The sequence below is a fragment of the Meles meles genome, chromosome 6 (genome assembly GCF_922984935.1).
Source record: "Meles meles chromosome 6, mMelMel3.1 paternal haplotype, whole genome shotgun sequence".
NCBI classification, from domain to species: Eukaryota; Metazoa; Chordata; class Mammalia; order Carnivora; family Mustelidae; genus Meles; species Meles meles.
In genome coordinates, this window is record NC_060071.1 from 134,220,345 (window position 1) to 134,236,971 (window position 16,627).

At 56.8% G+C, this 16,627-nt stretch overlaps 1 protein-coding gene across 6 annotated transcripts in view; it reads right to left on the reverse strand.

Annotated features, from left to right (window-relative positions):
* Positions 1-16,627, reverse strand: part of TMEM63C (transmembrane protein 63C) — a 129,785-nt gene that overhangs the window by 5,426 nt on the left and 107,732 nt on the right. For 5 of the 6 annotated variants that reach the window (XM_046007622.1, XM_046007624.1, XM_046007621.1 and 2 more), the window contains exons 10-24: positions 15,241-15,349; positions 13,686-13,759; positions 12,973-13,053; positions 12,741-12,864; positions 11,895-12,028; positions 10,131-10,253; positions 9,612-9,765; positions 8,261-8,367; positions 7,029-7,115; positions 6,412-6,477; positions 4,352-4,514; positions 4,001-4,106; positions 3,425-3,592; positions 1,503-1,612; positions 108-176 (exon numbers count right to left, since the gene is read on the reverse strand). In XM_046007622.1, the coding sequence (XP_045863578.1) occupies positions 108-176; positions 1,503-1,612; positions 3,425-3,592; positions 4,001-4,106; positions 4,352-4,514; positions 6,412-6,477; positions 7,029-7,115; positions 8,261-8,367; positions 9,612-9,765; positions 10,131-10,253; positions 11,895-12,028; positions 12,741-12,864; positions 12,973-13,053; positions 13,686-13,759; positions 15,241-15,349 (1,675 nt within the window). Of the gene's footprint in view, positions 1-107; positions 177-256; positions 308-1,502; positions 1,613-3,424; positions 3,593-4,000; positions 4,107-4,351; positions 4,515-6,411; positions 6,478-7,028; positions 7,116-8,260; positions 8,368-9,611; positions 9,766-10,130; positions 10,254-11,894; positions 12,029-12,740; positions 12,865-12,972; positions 13,054-13,685; positions 13,760-15,240; positions 15,350-16,627 lie in introns of all 6 variants that reach the window. The other variant, XR_006818636.1, reaches the window with a different exon arrangement.

Genomic DNA, 16,627 nt, shown 5'->3' on the forward strand with positions numbered 1-16,627 from the left:
GTGGGCACTAAATGCCAGCGCCCCCCCACACTGCGGCTGGAGTCGCCCACTCCTACAGGTACCCGCCCCCCCCCGACCTGTCCCCCAGGGGGAAGGCAGTGACTCACAAGGGAGGTGGGCGTGGAGGAGGTACTGCTTGGCTCCATGTCAAACACGGTCTCCATCTCCTCCTCGGGCTGCAGCAGTGGGGGAGAGATGTGGAGGGTCACGCAATGGGGGTGTCCACCCTCTGCTCCCTCCCTCCCCAGATCTGCACCTGGGCCTCTGGCTCCCCTGGCGCTCAACGCCGTCTTCTGTTTTCCCAGACCTGCAGAGAGAGGCCCGGGATGCTGGTGGCCCTTTGGAATGTTCCATCCCCAAGAACCACACTGGGGGGAAGTAAGGAGAGTTGGAGTTGGGATTTAAATATGAGCCTGCTTGGACTCTCGGAAAAGCCTTGACTTCAACTGTCTCTTCTTTCGTCCCCCAGGTTCCCTTCTCTCTGGGACCAGTCCGACGTCATGGTCTAGAGCCCCTGCTGTCTCCCTTCTCTAGCGTGGACCCGTGGGCCACCAAACCGCATGGTATTGTTGGATGGGGAAGACAGAGCTGGAGGCATTGTCCACTCTAGTTCATTATGGCTCTCGAGCCAGGGATGGAGGCGGGGCCGGACAGAGAGGGCCGTGGGGGTCTGAGCCCAGGGCCACCAGACGCAATGCCACTCAAAGTAAAAGGATCCTCTTCCAAGAGGCTCCCTCCTTTGACTCAGCAGGATACCAGAACTTTATAAACTTCCTTCCTTTTCTTTATATACCTTCCTTTTAAAAAGACACAATTTATTATTATAGACAGAAAACCCGCATTCGTTGACATAAGCAGAAATATAGATAAATGTGAACCAAGAGAAAAATGGGTAACCGTGAAAAACTGAAAAAAAAAAATGTTTTAGTCCCCAGAAATCATTCTAGCACGGCCACAGAGACATGCCACGTTGGGAAATGCCCACGGAGGGCACACAGCATTGTCGGCATGGATCTCAGCCGGCAGGGACTGTCTCCCTTCTCTAACTATGGGGCCAGGCTCCGCTGGCTAAGAGCCAAAGGAATCATGGGGCCCAGAGAGCCACGCCTCAAGCTCAATAGCCTGGGCTTCCTGAAAGTGTGATAACTAACCCCCTTCCCCAGGGCATTGTCCTTCTCCACAGCCATCCTCCCCCCGCCCCCATCTTCTCTGCCTCAAGCATCCACCGGTGCTCACAGCTCGGTGGCTGGACAGGCTTGCACCGAAGGAGAGAAGCGCCAGCTGCCCGCTGTTTGGAGGAGGTGCTGGCGGGGGAGGGGAGGAGAGGACAGCTGGCTTTTTAATCTCCCCACTGCGTGAGGGGGACAGTGCCTGGGCCATGCAAGGGAACCTTTCATGTCTGGTGCCCTGGGTACCAGGTCAGGAGGTAGCCTAGAGCCATGGCTCAGTGTGAGGGGGCAGGGGGCAGCGAGAACGCATGGAGGAAAGGAAGGGTAACTCACCTCATAGTCAGATACCCCCTGCAGCTTCCCCAGAAGAGTGCTAAGGAAAGCGATGATCATGGAAAAGATGAGCGTGGCCAGGGAGAAGAAGGTGATGGTGTGGAGTGTACCTGCCGAGGAGAGGAACAGGCCGTTCGTGGGGTTTGGAGCTTGAGGCCCGGAGCCGTGGGCAGAAGTCTGCCAGCAGAGATGCTGGGTCCCATGGGGCCCCCCTCAGCACCTCTGTGGGGGCTCTGAGCCCAAGGCAGAGAGGCCCCTGCCCCAGTCCTCCTCCTAGCAACGGGAGTCCATGCACCTGGTGGTGACCTCGTCCCTTGTGCTATGGGACCAGTTTGGAATTCGGCATCTTATGGATTCTGTGACAGAATTTAATTGCCTTAAGTATCCAGTCCACTCAAGTGCCCAGGAAACACGTCCTTCTCAACCTCACCTGTGCTCGTGGCACCGAAGAGCAATCCAGAATTCAAGCCACTTACATGTTGCTCGGGGACATTTGGTGACTTTTTTATGATGCCAGTTTTCTACTGAGGTAAAGATTAAAGGTCAGTCTTTACCGTCAGAGGCTAACCCATAAGGACGCTGCTCGTTGTGTTTCTGTAAGAGCAAAAATGGCCAAGAGCTTCGGGATCCCACCACGGAGAGCTGACGTAAACGGGTGGGATTCGCTTGAAGGCCCATGCTCACACGGGATGTCGGTAACAGGGGAAATCCCGCAGAACACTATGGTGAGGGAAGAGACTCAGGATACACAACGGGACGTTATGACATGGAAATGACGGTTTTGAAAATTAAGAATAGACGGGGCACCTGGGTGGCTCAGTGGGTTAAAGCCTCTGCCTTCAGCTCAGGTCATGGTCCTGGGATCCTGGGATCGAGCCCCGCATCGGGGGTCTCTGCTCAGCAAGGAGCTTGCTTCTCCCTCTCTCTCTCTGCCTGACTCTCTGCCTACTGTGATCTCTGTCTGTCAAATAAATAAATAAAATTTTTTTTAAAAAAGAAGAAAATTAAGAATAGACCAATAAGCCCCCCCTGCTCCGGCCTCTCCCCCAGGCTGTGCGCACAGAATGAGGTGCGAGAGCGACAGCAGGCTCGGAGGTGAAGACAGGGCATTCAAATCTCGATAATAAACATATATGGTCTTTTATACTTAGGAGAAAAACGATTTTTAAAAAACTGAGTTTCGCTAGGTGGCAGGGGAAGGCTAGGGGGTTAAGAAACGGGGAGACGGCGACAGACGGAGGGCGCACAGAAGTGGAGGCGAGCAGAGCGGTTTCCAGCTGCCGCCGTGACAGCAGACGAAGAAAATACAGTTTCCCTTCTCCACCCCACTGAGGAGCTCCAGGTGCAGGGTCCCTGAGGGAAGGCGGGTGTGGGGACAAGGCAGGAGGCGGTGCGGTGTCAGAGAGGAGGTTATGCGAGCTTCTTGCCTCAGAGGGGACTGCTCGCGTGTGGTCCATGGGGACAGGGACAGCAGCTCTGTGTGGCCAAGAGCAGGGTCTGCCACTGGGACAGACCCCGAATCCTCCTCCAGGTTTTAGGCAGTCTGGAAGACCTGGTGTCCCACAGGATCCCAGGGGGGACGTCACCAGAATCGGGCCCCACAGCGAATATTATATTCCTGCCCGCCCTGAGTTAGAACGAAGGAAAGTGATGTTTCCTGCTCGGAGGGTCCTCAACCCGAGTGCACACAATCTGGACCGCGCTGGTTCGCGCCCTCCCCTCGGCTGCAGAGGTCTTCAGGGACTGAGGTCCGAGCCCTGACTGAGGCCTGGAGGAGCCACCGGGGATGGGGGCTGCAGTCGTGAGCAGCCCTTGCTCTTCCCCGGCCTTCTCTGCTTGCCGGGAGCACAGGTACTGCTGAGGGCCTTCTGCGGCGGCGGGAGGCGGGCAGGGGCGGGAAGGCCCATTGGCCTGGTACCCACCTAACCGCAGGATGGAGAAGAAGAGCATCCAGAACAGCCCCAGGAGCGGTGCGAAAATGGCCTGGTAGACGGCGGCCATGTGGATCTGCTCGTTGAGCTTGGTGGGCGCGTAGGAGTAGTACATGTTGTAGCGGTCGGTCACATGCTTCATGCACAGGTAGAGCAGCCCTGCGGGGTGGGGGACGGGGGCGCGGGGGGGGCACACGCGTTCAGCCGCTGCTTCCACGGCCAGGCCCCCCGGGCCACAGAAGCCAGATTCACGTCTGTCTGGGCAGCGAGGGCCACAGAAGAGCTGTGGGAGCCCCGTGGTGCTGACCTCCGGGACCCCCGTTTCCCGTGAGCCCCCCGGAGTCTATTCTGTCCGCTGGGTGAAGGGTCACTCCGTCACCAAGCATCGTGAGTAAGCGGCCATCCCACCTCCCCGGACCCGCCCCGGCCCCTCTCTGCACTGCTCACAGTCTGTCCCCGGCCTTCTTGTGCTCTGGGAGGCCAGAGCTCGGGGGGGGGGGGGGGGGCTCAACCCCTCCTCCCGGCCTGAGGGTGCGCAGCCCTGGGGGTGCCCGAGGGGAGACTCACCGAAAGGGACGATGATAGGGCAGGTGATGCTGTAGGCAATCACCACGCTGAAGACGTTCATCATCCACGCGTACTCACGCCCGTACTGGAAGTCAATGGTCTGGCTCTGGGGCGGGGAGCAGGGATCACTGGAGGCAGCCTGATCCCCTTGGCTCAGCACCGTCTCCAGCTCCTTGTCTACCCCGGGGGAGCTGCCCAGTGGCTCAGGCCTGGAGGCGGGCTCCCTGCCAACCCCAGCCCACCTCGCCTCTCACCTCGGGTCCCTCACTGCCCTGGTCGGCTCCCGTCATGACCACCCCACCCCCCGCCGCCAAGGGAAAGGCTGTGCGTGGGCATGAGACTGGCCCCCACCTTTCTGATGTGGACTCTCTCTGGCTCCGACCTGGAGAAGAAGAGGCGGGTGCTATACAGGAAGAGGGACCCCAGACGCAACAGCTCCATGCCCGTGCCCAGCAGAGCCGCCGTGATCACGTAGTTGACGAAGAAAGCGCCGTTGTCCGGCAAGAACACACACCTGGCCGTGTGGACAGTGGAAGAGGGCACAGAAGAAGCCGGAGGGAGAAGGAAAGGGCCGGGACATTGGGAGAGGGGTGGAGGGTGGGGATGGAGATGGGTGGGGTAGAGGGTGGGGATGGAGGGGGGAGGGGTGGAGAGGTGGGGGTGGGGGTAGAGATGGGGAGGGGGGCAGAGGGTCAGAGTGGAGATGCGGAGAGTAAGCTTGGTATACACATGCCCCCTGCCCAGTTTCGGTTAATGCACACCCTTCTGAGCAAGGATGGGGCTGGTCTACATCAAGTGTGGGTGTGCTGGGAGACACACTCTGGCTTGATCTAAAGTAGGGGTGCGAGCCAGGACCCACAGACCCCAGAGTCTGTGGGGAGAAGCCTGGGGGTCTGTGACCTTGAATGTGAACAAATGAAGGAAACACGTATCTTGACATTCACGAGCCTCTACCTGCAATGCACCACCTCTTTCTACTAAGAACATGGGCAGGGCACCTGGGTGGCTCAGTGGGTTAAAGCCTCTGCCTTCAGCTCAGGTCATGATCCCAGGGTCCTGGGATCGAGCCCTGCATTGGGCTCTCTGCTCAGCAGGGAGCCTGCTTCCTCCTCTCTCTCTGCCTGCCTCTCTGCCTACTTGTGATCTCTGTCTGTCAAATAAATAAATAAAATCTTAAAAAAAAAAAAAAAGAATCCAACGTAACACAAGTAGAATTAAACTGCAGAAATCTTAAAGAATTCTGGTCCTTGTCCTATAAAGCCAGCTGTGAAAGCCTACGTGTCATTTGCACCATTACACCTTTGAAAACTGGAATTTGCCATATTTGTAACCTAAAAACAAGACAAAATCAAAATTGGCTGGATGTCCAACATGACACGCGTGTTGCTTTGTCAAAGATCCCACCTCCCACCCAATGGAATGTTTTGCCGGCTAAGCAGTCTCGGCGTTCATGCTGATGCTTCTAAAACAATAAAATGTAACATTGGCTTGCAGGTATGTAAAATGCATTGTCCTCTTATTAAATGTGCTAGTAAGGATTTTATTACAAATGTACTTTAAAAAAATATTTTGAGGGGCGCCTGTGTGGCTCAGTGGGTTAAGCCTCTGCCTTCAGCTCAGGTCATGATCTCAGGGTCCTGGGATTGAGCCCCGCATAGGGCTCTCTGCTCAGCAGGGAGCCTGCTTCCCTCCCTTTCTCTCTCTGCCTGCCTCTCTGCCTACTTGTGATCTCTCTCTCTCTCTGTCAAATGAATAAATAAAATCTTTTTTTTTTTAAAGATTTTATTTATTTATTTGACAGAGAGAAATCACAGGAGAGGCAGGCAGAGAGAGAGGAAGGGAAGCAGGCTCTCCGCCGAGCAGAGAGCCTGATGCGGGGCTCGATCCCAGGACCCTGAGATCATGACCTGAGCCGAAGGCAGTGGCTTAACCCACTGAGCCACCCAGGCGCCCCATGAATAAATAAAATCTTAAAAAATAATGTTGATAACAATATTGGTTTTCTTTGTAATGCAGGTATTCTGTGCATTTAAAGAAATCTATTCAGAGTAAACCGGCAAAATCTGAATAAGCCCCATGGGGTGTATAATGTCAGTTTCCTGGTTGTGATTCGGCGCTTAGTTATGCAAGCTACTGGAGAGGGAGCTGGATGAAAGGTACACAGACAGTGTGAGGGCAATTTCCTACAAATTTCCTATTATTTACAAAACTTCATTTGGAGAAGAGATCCTTGGGCTTTCCCAGATTTCCAAATGGGTCCCAGACCCGGGAAAGGTTAAGAGGTAACTTCATGACCCTCTTTGTGTACATTCACCTCTACCAATGTGAGCAAATGAAGGAGACATGTGTCTACCTGGCGTGGGCCCACGGGAGCCCCAGGGGACATGGGGGCATGCTTGGGGCGTACTCACTGGAACCTGATGGACGCCTGCTCCAGGTAATAGATGTCAAAGAGCCACCGGAAAAAGACATCCAAACTAGAAGCAAGAACAATGTAGGCCCTTGAGTTAAGGAATCTGTGAGCTGAGGCTTGGGGTTCAGTCCCTCTTGGCCTGGCTTGCTTCCCTCTGTCCTCCCTGACTCAATCCCTAGAGACTCTGGCATTCTAGTGTTCCAGCTGGTCAGTCCATACTGCCTCTCCGCCTTCTTCATGCTGGGCCACCCCTGCCCGAACCCTCTGGCCTGTCATCTCAAAGCTGCCTCTTCCAGCAAACTTTCACCAGCCACTTTCCCTACAGTGCTCTCTCCCTCTTGTGGATTTCCAGCACACGTGGGCTGCGTTTTTCCCACCTCGGGCTGTCAGTTAGCTGATAGGCACAGCTTGTTGCCCCCGCTGGATGATAAGCTCTTTGAAGGCAGAATTCATGGCTGACCCCTTAAAGTTCACAGGCTACCTGGCTCATGCTAGGCTCACGTCACTGTCTTTTGAGGAACAGATTTGTAGTGAGATATCTGGTATCTGAGAGAGGAGGTTCTAACTCTAGGGACAGCCTGTCTAAGCGGGGAGGGATGCTTGGAGGGGAGGTACCTGGTCAGTCCCATAGAGGGCAGAATAATCACCATGAACACCAGAAAGATGTAACACTTGTTCACGATGATCAGATTCTGGCTTGATCTAGAAGGGAACAAAGAAACATGTGATAAGAACCAGAGGCCTAATAACTACAGAATGCATGGAAAGACAGAGACAGCTACCTGGCCTCGAAAATGGGTTAGACAGTGCCTACCAATGCCCACCCCACAGATCGCTGGGAGCTGGGCGGCCACTGGGAGCAGCAGCACCAACCAGTCGGGTCAGCCTGGGGCACAGGACAGGCAGGAAGGGCACAAAGGTGCTGCATGCTTGGTATCTTTGTCAGAGGGACATTACCACTGATGCCCAAGATCCCTGCAGAGTCTCAGTAATCCACATAAGCCATGTTCTTGGCCAGAGAAAAGACCAGTAAGGGTTTCTGTTAGGACCAACCTCATGGCTTACTGCCTGGTTGGATGGCAGGAACTTCTGGTGCAGGAAATCACTTTCAAAACCCACACAGCCTTCAGGCAAAAGAGGTCCACCTGTCCCAGGATGTGGTAAATACTTTCCACTCAATTGGCGGCCACCATAGAACGGGGAGGGCTAACCAGCCATTAGGGCTAAAGCGCCCATTGTTTAAAATGTGGATGCCAGGGGTGCCTGGGTGGCTCAGTCTATTAAGCGTCTGCCTTCAGCTTAGGTTGTGATCCTGGGGTCCTGAGAGAGTCCTGCATTTGGAGCCTGCTTCTCCCTCTGCTCCTCCCCCTGCTCACGCTCTCTCTCTCAAATAAATAAAATCTTTAAATAAAATGTGGCCGCTACATGGGCTACATGGGTCTGTAGTCAGGTTGAGTTCATGGGCTCCTCTGTGACGTCCTTCTGCTCTCTCCTCCTCATCCTGGGCGTCCCGCCTGCAGTTCCGAGCTGCCTGTCTCTGCTCACAGCTCCCTCCTCTCGGTGCATGGCTGGGGGCTAAGGGAGCAGCCCAAGAGGCACATGCCTGAGACCCAGAGACAACTCAGGCCCCCCTTTCATATAAAATACACACACACACACATATATATGTATGCATATGTATACATCTTAGTCTTTCGGGATTGTTTTGGGCATCAAAGTCATCCCACATCAATTTGATTCCTTAGGCCGTATGGGAGACCCTGACATCAGGCTGATGGGAGAGTGGGCAGGGGGAGGGGCTGGGTCTGGGGCAAAGAGCAGGCGGGGAGAGGAGGCCCCCATCTCACCTGGTCCAGTGGGCCTCTAGGAAGGCAGAAAAGTAGACAATCAGAGGCAAGATCACTGTAAATGCCCAGAGCATCAGGGAGGGGAAGAACTGGGTTATGACTGGGCTCTGTTGGGGTAGAGCGGAGAAGGGCGGAGAGACATGAGTGTGAGCGGCGCCCCTCCCCCTTTCAGGCCACCCCTGCTTCTCCCACACCTCCCGCCTCTTCTCCCGGAGCTTAGTCCCACAGCAGGTTTGGTTTCCCTGAGGCTGTGCAGAGGACATGGCCTTCTTCGTCAACCTTGCTGGCCAAGGGTCTGCTTGGCTGGGGTGGGCAGAGGCTGGCACCCCAAGGCTAAGCAGTGCCCTCAAGGGGCATGAGGTCTTCTCTGCTGAGGTCCCTGCAGGGGCAGCCTGGGCTTTCCCTAGGGACTTCGCCCTCAGGCCAGAGCCAGCTGCGGTCACTGACATCTCACAGCTCAGAGAGAAGACAGTCCCTTCAAGGTGATATGGTGTGGAAAGGTGGCGGGGGAGGGGCGGGGGGAGCTGCGGTGCCCCCCTGGGGCCTGCTGTGAAGCTGGCAAGGGGGGTCAGAAGCAAGCAGCAGAAGTGGTGTGGCTTGACTGTGCGTGCGTGAATGTGTGTGCATGCGTGTGTGTGTGTGTGCGTGTGTATGTGTGTCGCTAGATAGGGAGGGGGATAATGTGGAAGGGGAGGCCTTCCAGGCCCGTTATGACAGCCTGGAGGCTATAGGATTTGGAAATGGGCCAGTCCAGCTCCTCTGCAGCCCCCTGTCAGGGAGAAGTTGCCTCTAACTTCAGGGCTGGCTCCCCTAGGCCCAGCGTTCCCAGCCTGGAGGGGTTGCATCTGGAAGTGAGGGAGGTGGACGTCCCGCTTCTCTCGGACAGCAGTGCTGGGACTGACCTCACTCTTCCCCACCCCCGACCCTCGCCCTCAAACAAGGGACCCCCAGCTCTAGAGACAGTGGGGAGAACAGAGCTGTCGCCCTGGCCACACCCTCTGATGCACCCTTTGTACCCTCCTAGCTGGCCTCAGGGGACCCAATCTAAAGAAGCCCCCAAGCCCCCTCTGGGCTAGACTACCCATGCCCCCATCTCTCCCCAAAGCCTGCCTGCGACCCCCACCCCCGCTGTCCTTCCTCTCCAGCTCCAGTCCCTCAGATGGGCAATGATCTGCGCATTCACCCCTTTAGAACAAAGTCAAGTCCAGCCACCACGGACACCGCCGCCACCCCCGCCTTGGTGGTGGTGCATGGGAGCCGTGTTCCAGGGGGGCCCCCCAATCCCATCCTCGCCTGAGTCCTTCTCTCATCTCCCTGGGGCCCCCACGCCTGGCCCGAGCAGAGGCGGCACCTGCAGCTTCTCAATGGGGCGGGTGACGTTGTACATGTCGATGGTGTTGATGATGATGGCAGGCGTGGTGAGGAAGAAGAAGAGGAAGAAGAGGAAGGTGTTGATTGCGATAAAGCGGGCCCACCAATGGAAGCGGCGGACGGACAGGTGTTTCCTGGGGGGGGAGGATGGAGGAGGGAGACGCACTTAGGACCTCGGGTCCCAGCCCTTCGATGGGGCCCATGTGGGGGTTCCTGCATGTCAGTGGGAGACCCAGGCTGTCCTGGTCTAACTCAGCCCCTGGAGCCCACCAGACCTGCATGCATGCACACTGGGCCCTGGGTCTTCCCCCTCATTCACACCCTTTGTCAAGGCCCCGGTGGTGGGCTGGGTTTGGGGATCGGCCGAGGCTGCGGTGCTCAGGAAGGACAGCGCCCAGCCCCATAGGAGAACAGACCCCCATTCCTTTCCCCCCACCCCATTCCCTTCTTCAGTCTCAGAGGAGACTGAAAGGAGAGGGGAGGGGCAGCAGGGGCTTACCAAATGATGTCTTTAGGGTGCGGGGCCAGGGCGACCCTCCAGCGGTAGGATTTGACAATGGTGCTCACGGAGGACTGCTGGGGGGGCACGCCACAATGGATGTACTTGTAATCTTCTCGGATGCTATGGGGACGGGGGGAGGAGACAGAGAGGTCTGGGGTTGAGGACGACAGGCTTAGGAGGGGTCTCATGCCAGGGTCCTACAGATGGCCCCAACTTCCTGGGGATGCTCGAAGCCTCAAGTATGCCTCCCAGGGCTTTAGAGGTGGGCAGCTCCCAGAGCCTAGAGGAAAGGGGCAGCAGCGGGAGGGACTTCCCCGGGTGGGGGGAGGGGGGAGGGAGGCGGGGGGGGCGTACAACATTGTTCTCAGTTAAAGTCTTTTCCACTTGACAGCAGGGACAGCTCAAAGACATGCCCTTTCTTCGAGGCTGATGTGGGAAGTACTAATTTCAGCTTCATCTCAGTATTAATAGCTACCAACTGAGTTCTTTTTGTGTGCGACACTGTGCTAATGGGCTATGAAGATAATTCCAATCAAAAAGACTACTACATTTCGGTGCCTGAAGACACAACCAAAGAGGGGCAGGTGCCGGCGCTGGAGTCTTTGGTGTTCTAATTCATATTTCTGTGATTAAAATTCGTATTTCTGTGATTAAATCTCAGACCCTTCCTACTGGGTGACAGTGTCTCAGAAAGAAACAGCAGTGGGGCGCCTGGGTGGCTCAGTCAGTTAAGCGTCTGCCTTTGGTTCAGGTCATGATGCCGGGGTCCTGGGATCGAGTCCCACATTGGGTTCCCTGCTCAGTGGGGAGCCTGCTTCTCCTTCTGCCTCTTCTCGTGCTTTCTCTCTCTTTCTCAAGTAAATAATTAAAATCTTAAAAAAAAATAAAAGAAACAGTATTGTCTTACATCGGTATATTGTTTTATACAACATATATACTAAAGAGAACACCTATCCCTTCTTAACCCTCTGGGGAGTGGACAGGGAAGATAGAAGTAAACAAACTGGGCAGATAAGAAATTGGAGAGTATAAGTGACTTGCAAAATTGCACACAATTGTATTTGACTAAATTCTAGGCTATTCCACTTTTCCTTTGTACAGTGTGGGTGGGTGAGGACAAGGTGTTGTGTATGGTCAGGCTCCCTCAGAGAGAGGAGGGCCTCCACAATCCTCAAAGGACTGAGGCCGGGGTTCTCATCTATTTGACCCTATCCTAAGGATCCTTCCAGAACATTCCCAAATGCACTGAATTGACTCCCTATCAAGGTAGATCTGCCAGAGGCTGGGGCAGAAGGAGGAGGAGGCTGTAAGACTATGAATTAGGGAAGACCTGCAGCAGGAGAGCAGACAGCTTCTCTGTCCTGTCACTTTTGGTGAGGAAAGGGGTGATGTATAATGGAGAAAATGGATTCATTCTTCTCAAGGCCTGGAAGAAGAACCAAGATGTCTACTGTGACCACAGCTGTGCTGAAGCAAGGACATACGGGGATGGGGAGCTCGGGGCCTGGGTGTCTCTGGAGACAAGTGGAGTCTGGCAGCTGTGTGGAAATGGACGCAGACATGCTCCAGGAAGCAAGATGGCGGCTCCCTGTGAGGAGCACTGAGGGGTTGAGGGATGGTCCAAATGTGGCCACCTGGAGGGAGGTTCTCTCTCCTTCCCGCCTTGGCTGGAATGGGGGTGAAAGAAGATGGTTTTAGAGAAGCAGAAGCTCATTCTCAGGGCTGGGCTGAGCGCAGCAAGCTGCTGGCCCCGGCACTCACTGCTTCGTCATCCTGGCGTCCTGGAAGGTGACAAAGATCAGGTCCAGACGCTTCAGCCGAACGCGGTTGAGCTCAGCGTTGAACTCATCAGTCAGCTGCTCCTCCAGCTCACTGTAATACTGCTCTGCATCTACCTGGGGCGAGATTTGGCCCTCAGAGCTGGAGAAGCCGGAGCTCTAGGAAGGCCTCGCCTGGACATAAGGCCTTTTTCCATCCAGGTGATGGGCCCAAGGCCTTGGCTCTATTCCCAACTCCCTTCAAGCCTGGCAAAGAGCTCAGGATCCCAGTGGGCTCCCAGATCCCACTCGGAGAACTCTGAAATCAGCTCCCTGATCAAAGAGCAGGGCCCAGGGGTGCTTTTGAGCTTGGGCTGGACTCCCAGAGGAGTGGCAGAATGCGTCTGCAGCATTTTCAGGAAATGGGGATGATTCTTTTCCCTGGACTGGCTAGAGTGCAGTCCTGCCCTGTGGCCTCCTCCTAGCCGTAGTGGTTGGATGATAAGCTGAAGCCCGGTGCCTTCGAATGCTCCTGTCCTAGCCCTTTGAAAGCCCAAGGCATGGCAGCCTGCGGCAGCCTATCATGTTCTCTCTGGTCCTCCCATCCAAGACTGGAGTGGGCAAGAGCAAGCCGTCGTGGATCATGCCAGAGGGGGATCCAAGAAAGGCTTCGGCTCCTCTGTATTCTCCACAGGGAGGCAGGGCTTGGTGGAAAGGGAGGAGGAGCCAGGAGCCACAGCCCCAGAGCAGACCTGAACGGGGCCCAGCGGTACAGAGGCCTGGACAGAGCTGGAGGCCCAGTGCCCCAGCCCCTCCTCTGCCGCGTCCCTTGGTTCCCAGGGCCGGGTACCTCTTTGAAGCAGGTCCAGCACTTGCAGAAGCACAGGCGAGAGCAGGGGTGGGTCTTGATCATCACCTTCCCACTCTTCTTGGCCTTGGCCGTGTAGTAGAGCCGGCCCCTCATCGCGTGGCGCCTGTCGGCCAACAGGCAGCAGGAGGAAGCATCCTGTGGTCGGGGGGGCTGGCAGACCCCCCTTGCACCCCCCACCCCAGATCCAGGGAGACCCCCCCTGCAGACTCACCTCTGATCATCCAACTCGATCAGCATCCTGACGTCATAGCAGAAGTGGACTCTGGTCACCATGCACCCAGGATAAGCCTCACTGTGGCCACAGACACAGACGCTGAGCCAGCCTGTGGTGCTGGGGACTGGCCATCCTACCCCGACTCCCACCCCGAACTACAGTTCACACAGCCAAGTGGCTCAGCTGCCTGTGGTCCCTGGTTCTCGAGTGGGAGACTCGATTCCTTGCTCCACTGGTCCAATTTCAGAGCTGATTCCTGGGGATCTGAGAATGGCTACATCCTTCCCAGATGATCCAGAATAGGGCCAGGGGACAGAACTGGAAATTCCTGCCCATGGGAGATAATGAGCTCCTGGGGCTAGGAACTTGGGTCACAAAAGATGCCCCAACATGACCTGTTCTAGGTAACTGTGGTCTAGGAGCTCGCCGGGCCTTGTGGTTGGAGCAATGAGGGAAAGGAAGAAACTGATAACCACCCCTGCCCCCAGCCCCACCAAACACACTCATGCTATGCAGGAAAGCCCCTGCCTTGAGAAACCCCACTCTGGCCTCAGGGCCCCCCCCCCCATTCTGGAAGGCTAATCCTGAGCGAAGTCCAGGATGGGCTACCACCTGGGGTGTCTCTCGCTCTACTTCCTACCCACATGACGATGTGGGCAGGGTTACCGGGAAGGAGGCAATCGGTGCTTTGGCCCACTTGACCGACTTACTGAAAATGCTTAATGATGATTTCCGGGTCTTGGATGTCCGTGGGGACATAGGTGATCATTAGCGTCCTTGTGACCTAAGTGGGGAGGGCAAATGGAGAAAGAAGTCTGTGTTTACATGGGACTCCCGGATGTTTGGGTCTTTGTGGGCCCAGAACTGTCTGGAGTAGGTCTGCTACTCAACCCGGCTGCCCCTTGGTGGAGAAGCTCCATGACGGCTTCCCTGGCCGTGTATTCGGGGTCACCTTTCAGGGGGGTGTGGATTGCGTCCTGGGGTGGGGGAAAGTGACTCAGTCCTTCAGGACGGCCAGCAGAGAGGGAGCTGGTCCTACTCTCCTGCAGCTCTGGATGGCTGAGCATGGAGCCAAAGGTGTTTCTCTTCCCCACCAGAGCCGAGACAGTCCACACGCCTCCTCCTTTGCTGTGGCTGGGCTGGGGCTGGGTTTGGTCTGGGGCTGGGGCTGGGTCTGGGCTGGGTCTGGCCTGGGTCTGGGCTGGAGCTGGGCGGGGGGCTGGGTCTGGGCCTAGGGCTGGGCTGGGGCTGGTGTTGGGCTGGGCTGGGTCTTGGGCTGGGCTGGAGCTGGGCTGGGCCTGGGCTGAGTCTGGGCTGGGGCTGCTACTGGTGCTGGGCTGGGTCTGGGCTGGGTCTGGGCCGGGCCTGGGCTGGGCTGGGCTGGAGCTGGGCTGGGGTGCGTGCTGATGCCGGTGCGGGTGTGGACTTGAGGAGGCAGCACTGCCAGGCCCACCTGCTGCCCTTCAGCCTCATCTCTACGCCCTAAGGGCAGCTGCGCCCTTTAAACACTGGAACTGCCTGTGCCAGCCAGCAAGGCGTGAAGAGTTAAGTCCCGAACGCAGCCTTGACCAGCAGTGGACAGGGAGTCAGTGGGAACATGCCCAACGGCTCCCCTTGGCTGAGAAGACTCTATAGAGTTCATGTTCTCTCCCAGGGCAGTGGGGGTAGAGTTCCTTAACTGCTCTCTCTCACCTGTATCTCCTTTTCCTTCTATTTCCTCCCCCTCTAGTGGTGTTTCCCAGGATCGCCTTCAGGATAAGTGAATGCTGTGCAAGCCCTCATCTTAGGGCCTGGGAGCTGGGGGGACCCAAACCAGGACAGTGGGGGACACCTGGACCAGGCCCTGGGGTCTCTGACCTCAGGGACTGTGGAAGGGCGAGGAATTTGGGCACTCCCCAGGAGGGGGCATGGAGCACTTAGGGTTAATCTTTTAGTCTGTGGATGGTGGGCAGCCAGGGGTCTTCAGAGAGGGGCCGGGCAGCAGGGCACAGGGTAGGAGGCGCCTGGGAGCGGCGGTATACTGACCGGCTTGGAAGCCTTCCAGTGGTTCACCAACCAGGACAGCTGTGCTATGGGCCGAGTAACGATTTCTGGGGTCAAGGGGAGGAGGCTTGCCCTGCTTGGGAGAGACGGCCCCGCCCCCCGCCCCCGTGTGCAGACTGTAGGGAACTGGGGGATGCCTCTGAAGGTCGGGAGTGGGATGGTCCAGCAGGCACGGGCTCTGGCTGGGAGGGAGCAGGTCTGGAGTTCTTTTCACTTACTCACCTTGTAGCTCCTCTTGGGCACAAACCCTAAGCAGTGGTGAGCCATAAAGAGGAGGTTGAGGAGGAAGTACAGGAAGGAGAAGCAGCTATGCAACCACAGGACCTTACTCCTGCCGGCGACAAGACACGGTAGGGGTGAGACCACCCTCTCCCACCCAGGCAGTCTCCGCTGGGCCGCCCTCAGACACCCGGGCTCCTTCAAAGGGGGAGCGGCCATGGTAAGAAGGCGGAGGTCCACGCCAGCTACCGCACGCTGACATTGACTAAGGGCTTACTACATGCCAGACCCGGGGGGGACGAGATGCTTTCTGTACATTTTCTCACCAGATTCTCGCACCATGTGAGGGGGCTACTGTGACTATCTCTATTTTATCCACGGGGAAATGAGGGTCAGAGACAGAGGTCACTCCCAGCCGTGGCAGCACTGGGAGGTAAGCAGCGGATGCCCGGGGACTTCTCACTGCCACGTAGGGCTCCAACTCACGCCCCCACAGCTGCCTGACGGCCCAACAGAGGGGACATCGGTCCTCAGTGGTGAGGGATGGGGCGTCCTACTCGGGGCTGAGGGAGGAGGGCCCAGCGGATTCGCTCTGCCTCTCCCAGGACAAGAAGACGGGTGGCTCGTATGATGCTGTCCCAAGGCATGTGGCCAAGAGGACTGCTCAGAAATAGGGCCCACCTTATTTGGTGTGGTTTGAGGAGAGAAAAGCTGCCTTGTTTCACAATCTCTCCTCGCCACTTGTCCTGGTGCCCGACGTTTCACCAAATATTCCCCATCTAGCTAGGTGTCTCAGTCTTCCGTGCCCTCAGAGGCTGCGAGTTTCTACGGTTTCTAAGGAAACATTCCAGCTCTCCGCCAATATGGCTTTATGGTTGTTGAAGGGTCTTTCCTGCCCTACTAAAACATCTTGTCAGGAGGGCGTAGGCACCTTACGCAGGTGGCTGGCCTGGGAGATGCTGGTGAGGAAGAGGCCCGAGCCCCATTCTGCTGATTTTGGAGTTGGAAGGATTGGAGGCGGCAAGGGGCAGAGGGACTGGGGTGGGGCGGAGGACGTGTGGACCCCCACGCACCCCTGCTGGACCTGCCCCTTTAGCTTTGTCTGGAAGTCGGTCATGTGCGGCCAAGACCCCTAGGTGGCCTCTTTCCTCAGGGAGGACCGGCAGGGCCACATCTGGCTGGGCACACGTTGGTTGAGCCACCGGTTGGGTTGGCTGCTGCTGAAATCCACGAATCACGTACAACACTTGCTCCTCCCCCACCTCCACCCAGACCAGGGGTGAAGCTCGGGGTGGGTGCTCGGGGTGGGTGCACGCAGCCCCAGAGCCAGGGTCAGCTGACATAATATAGGCGGGGCATGAAGCCAGGTCACGTGGGTCCTCAGTCCCCG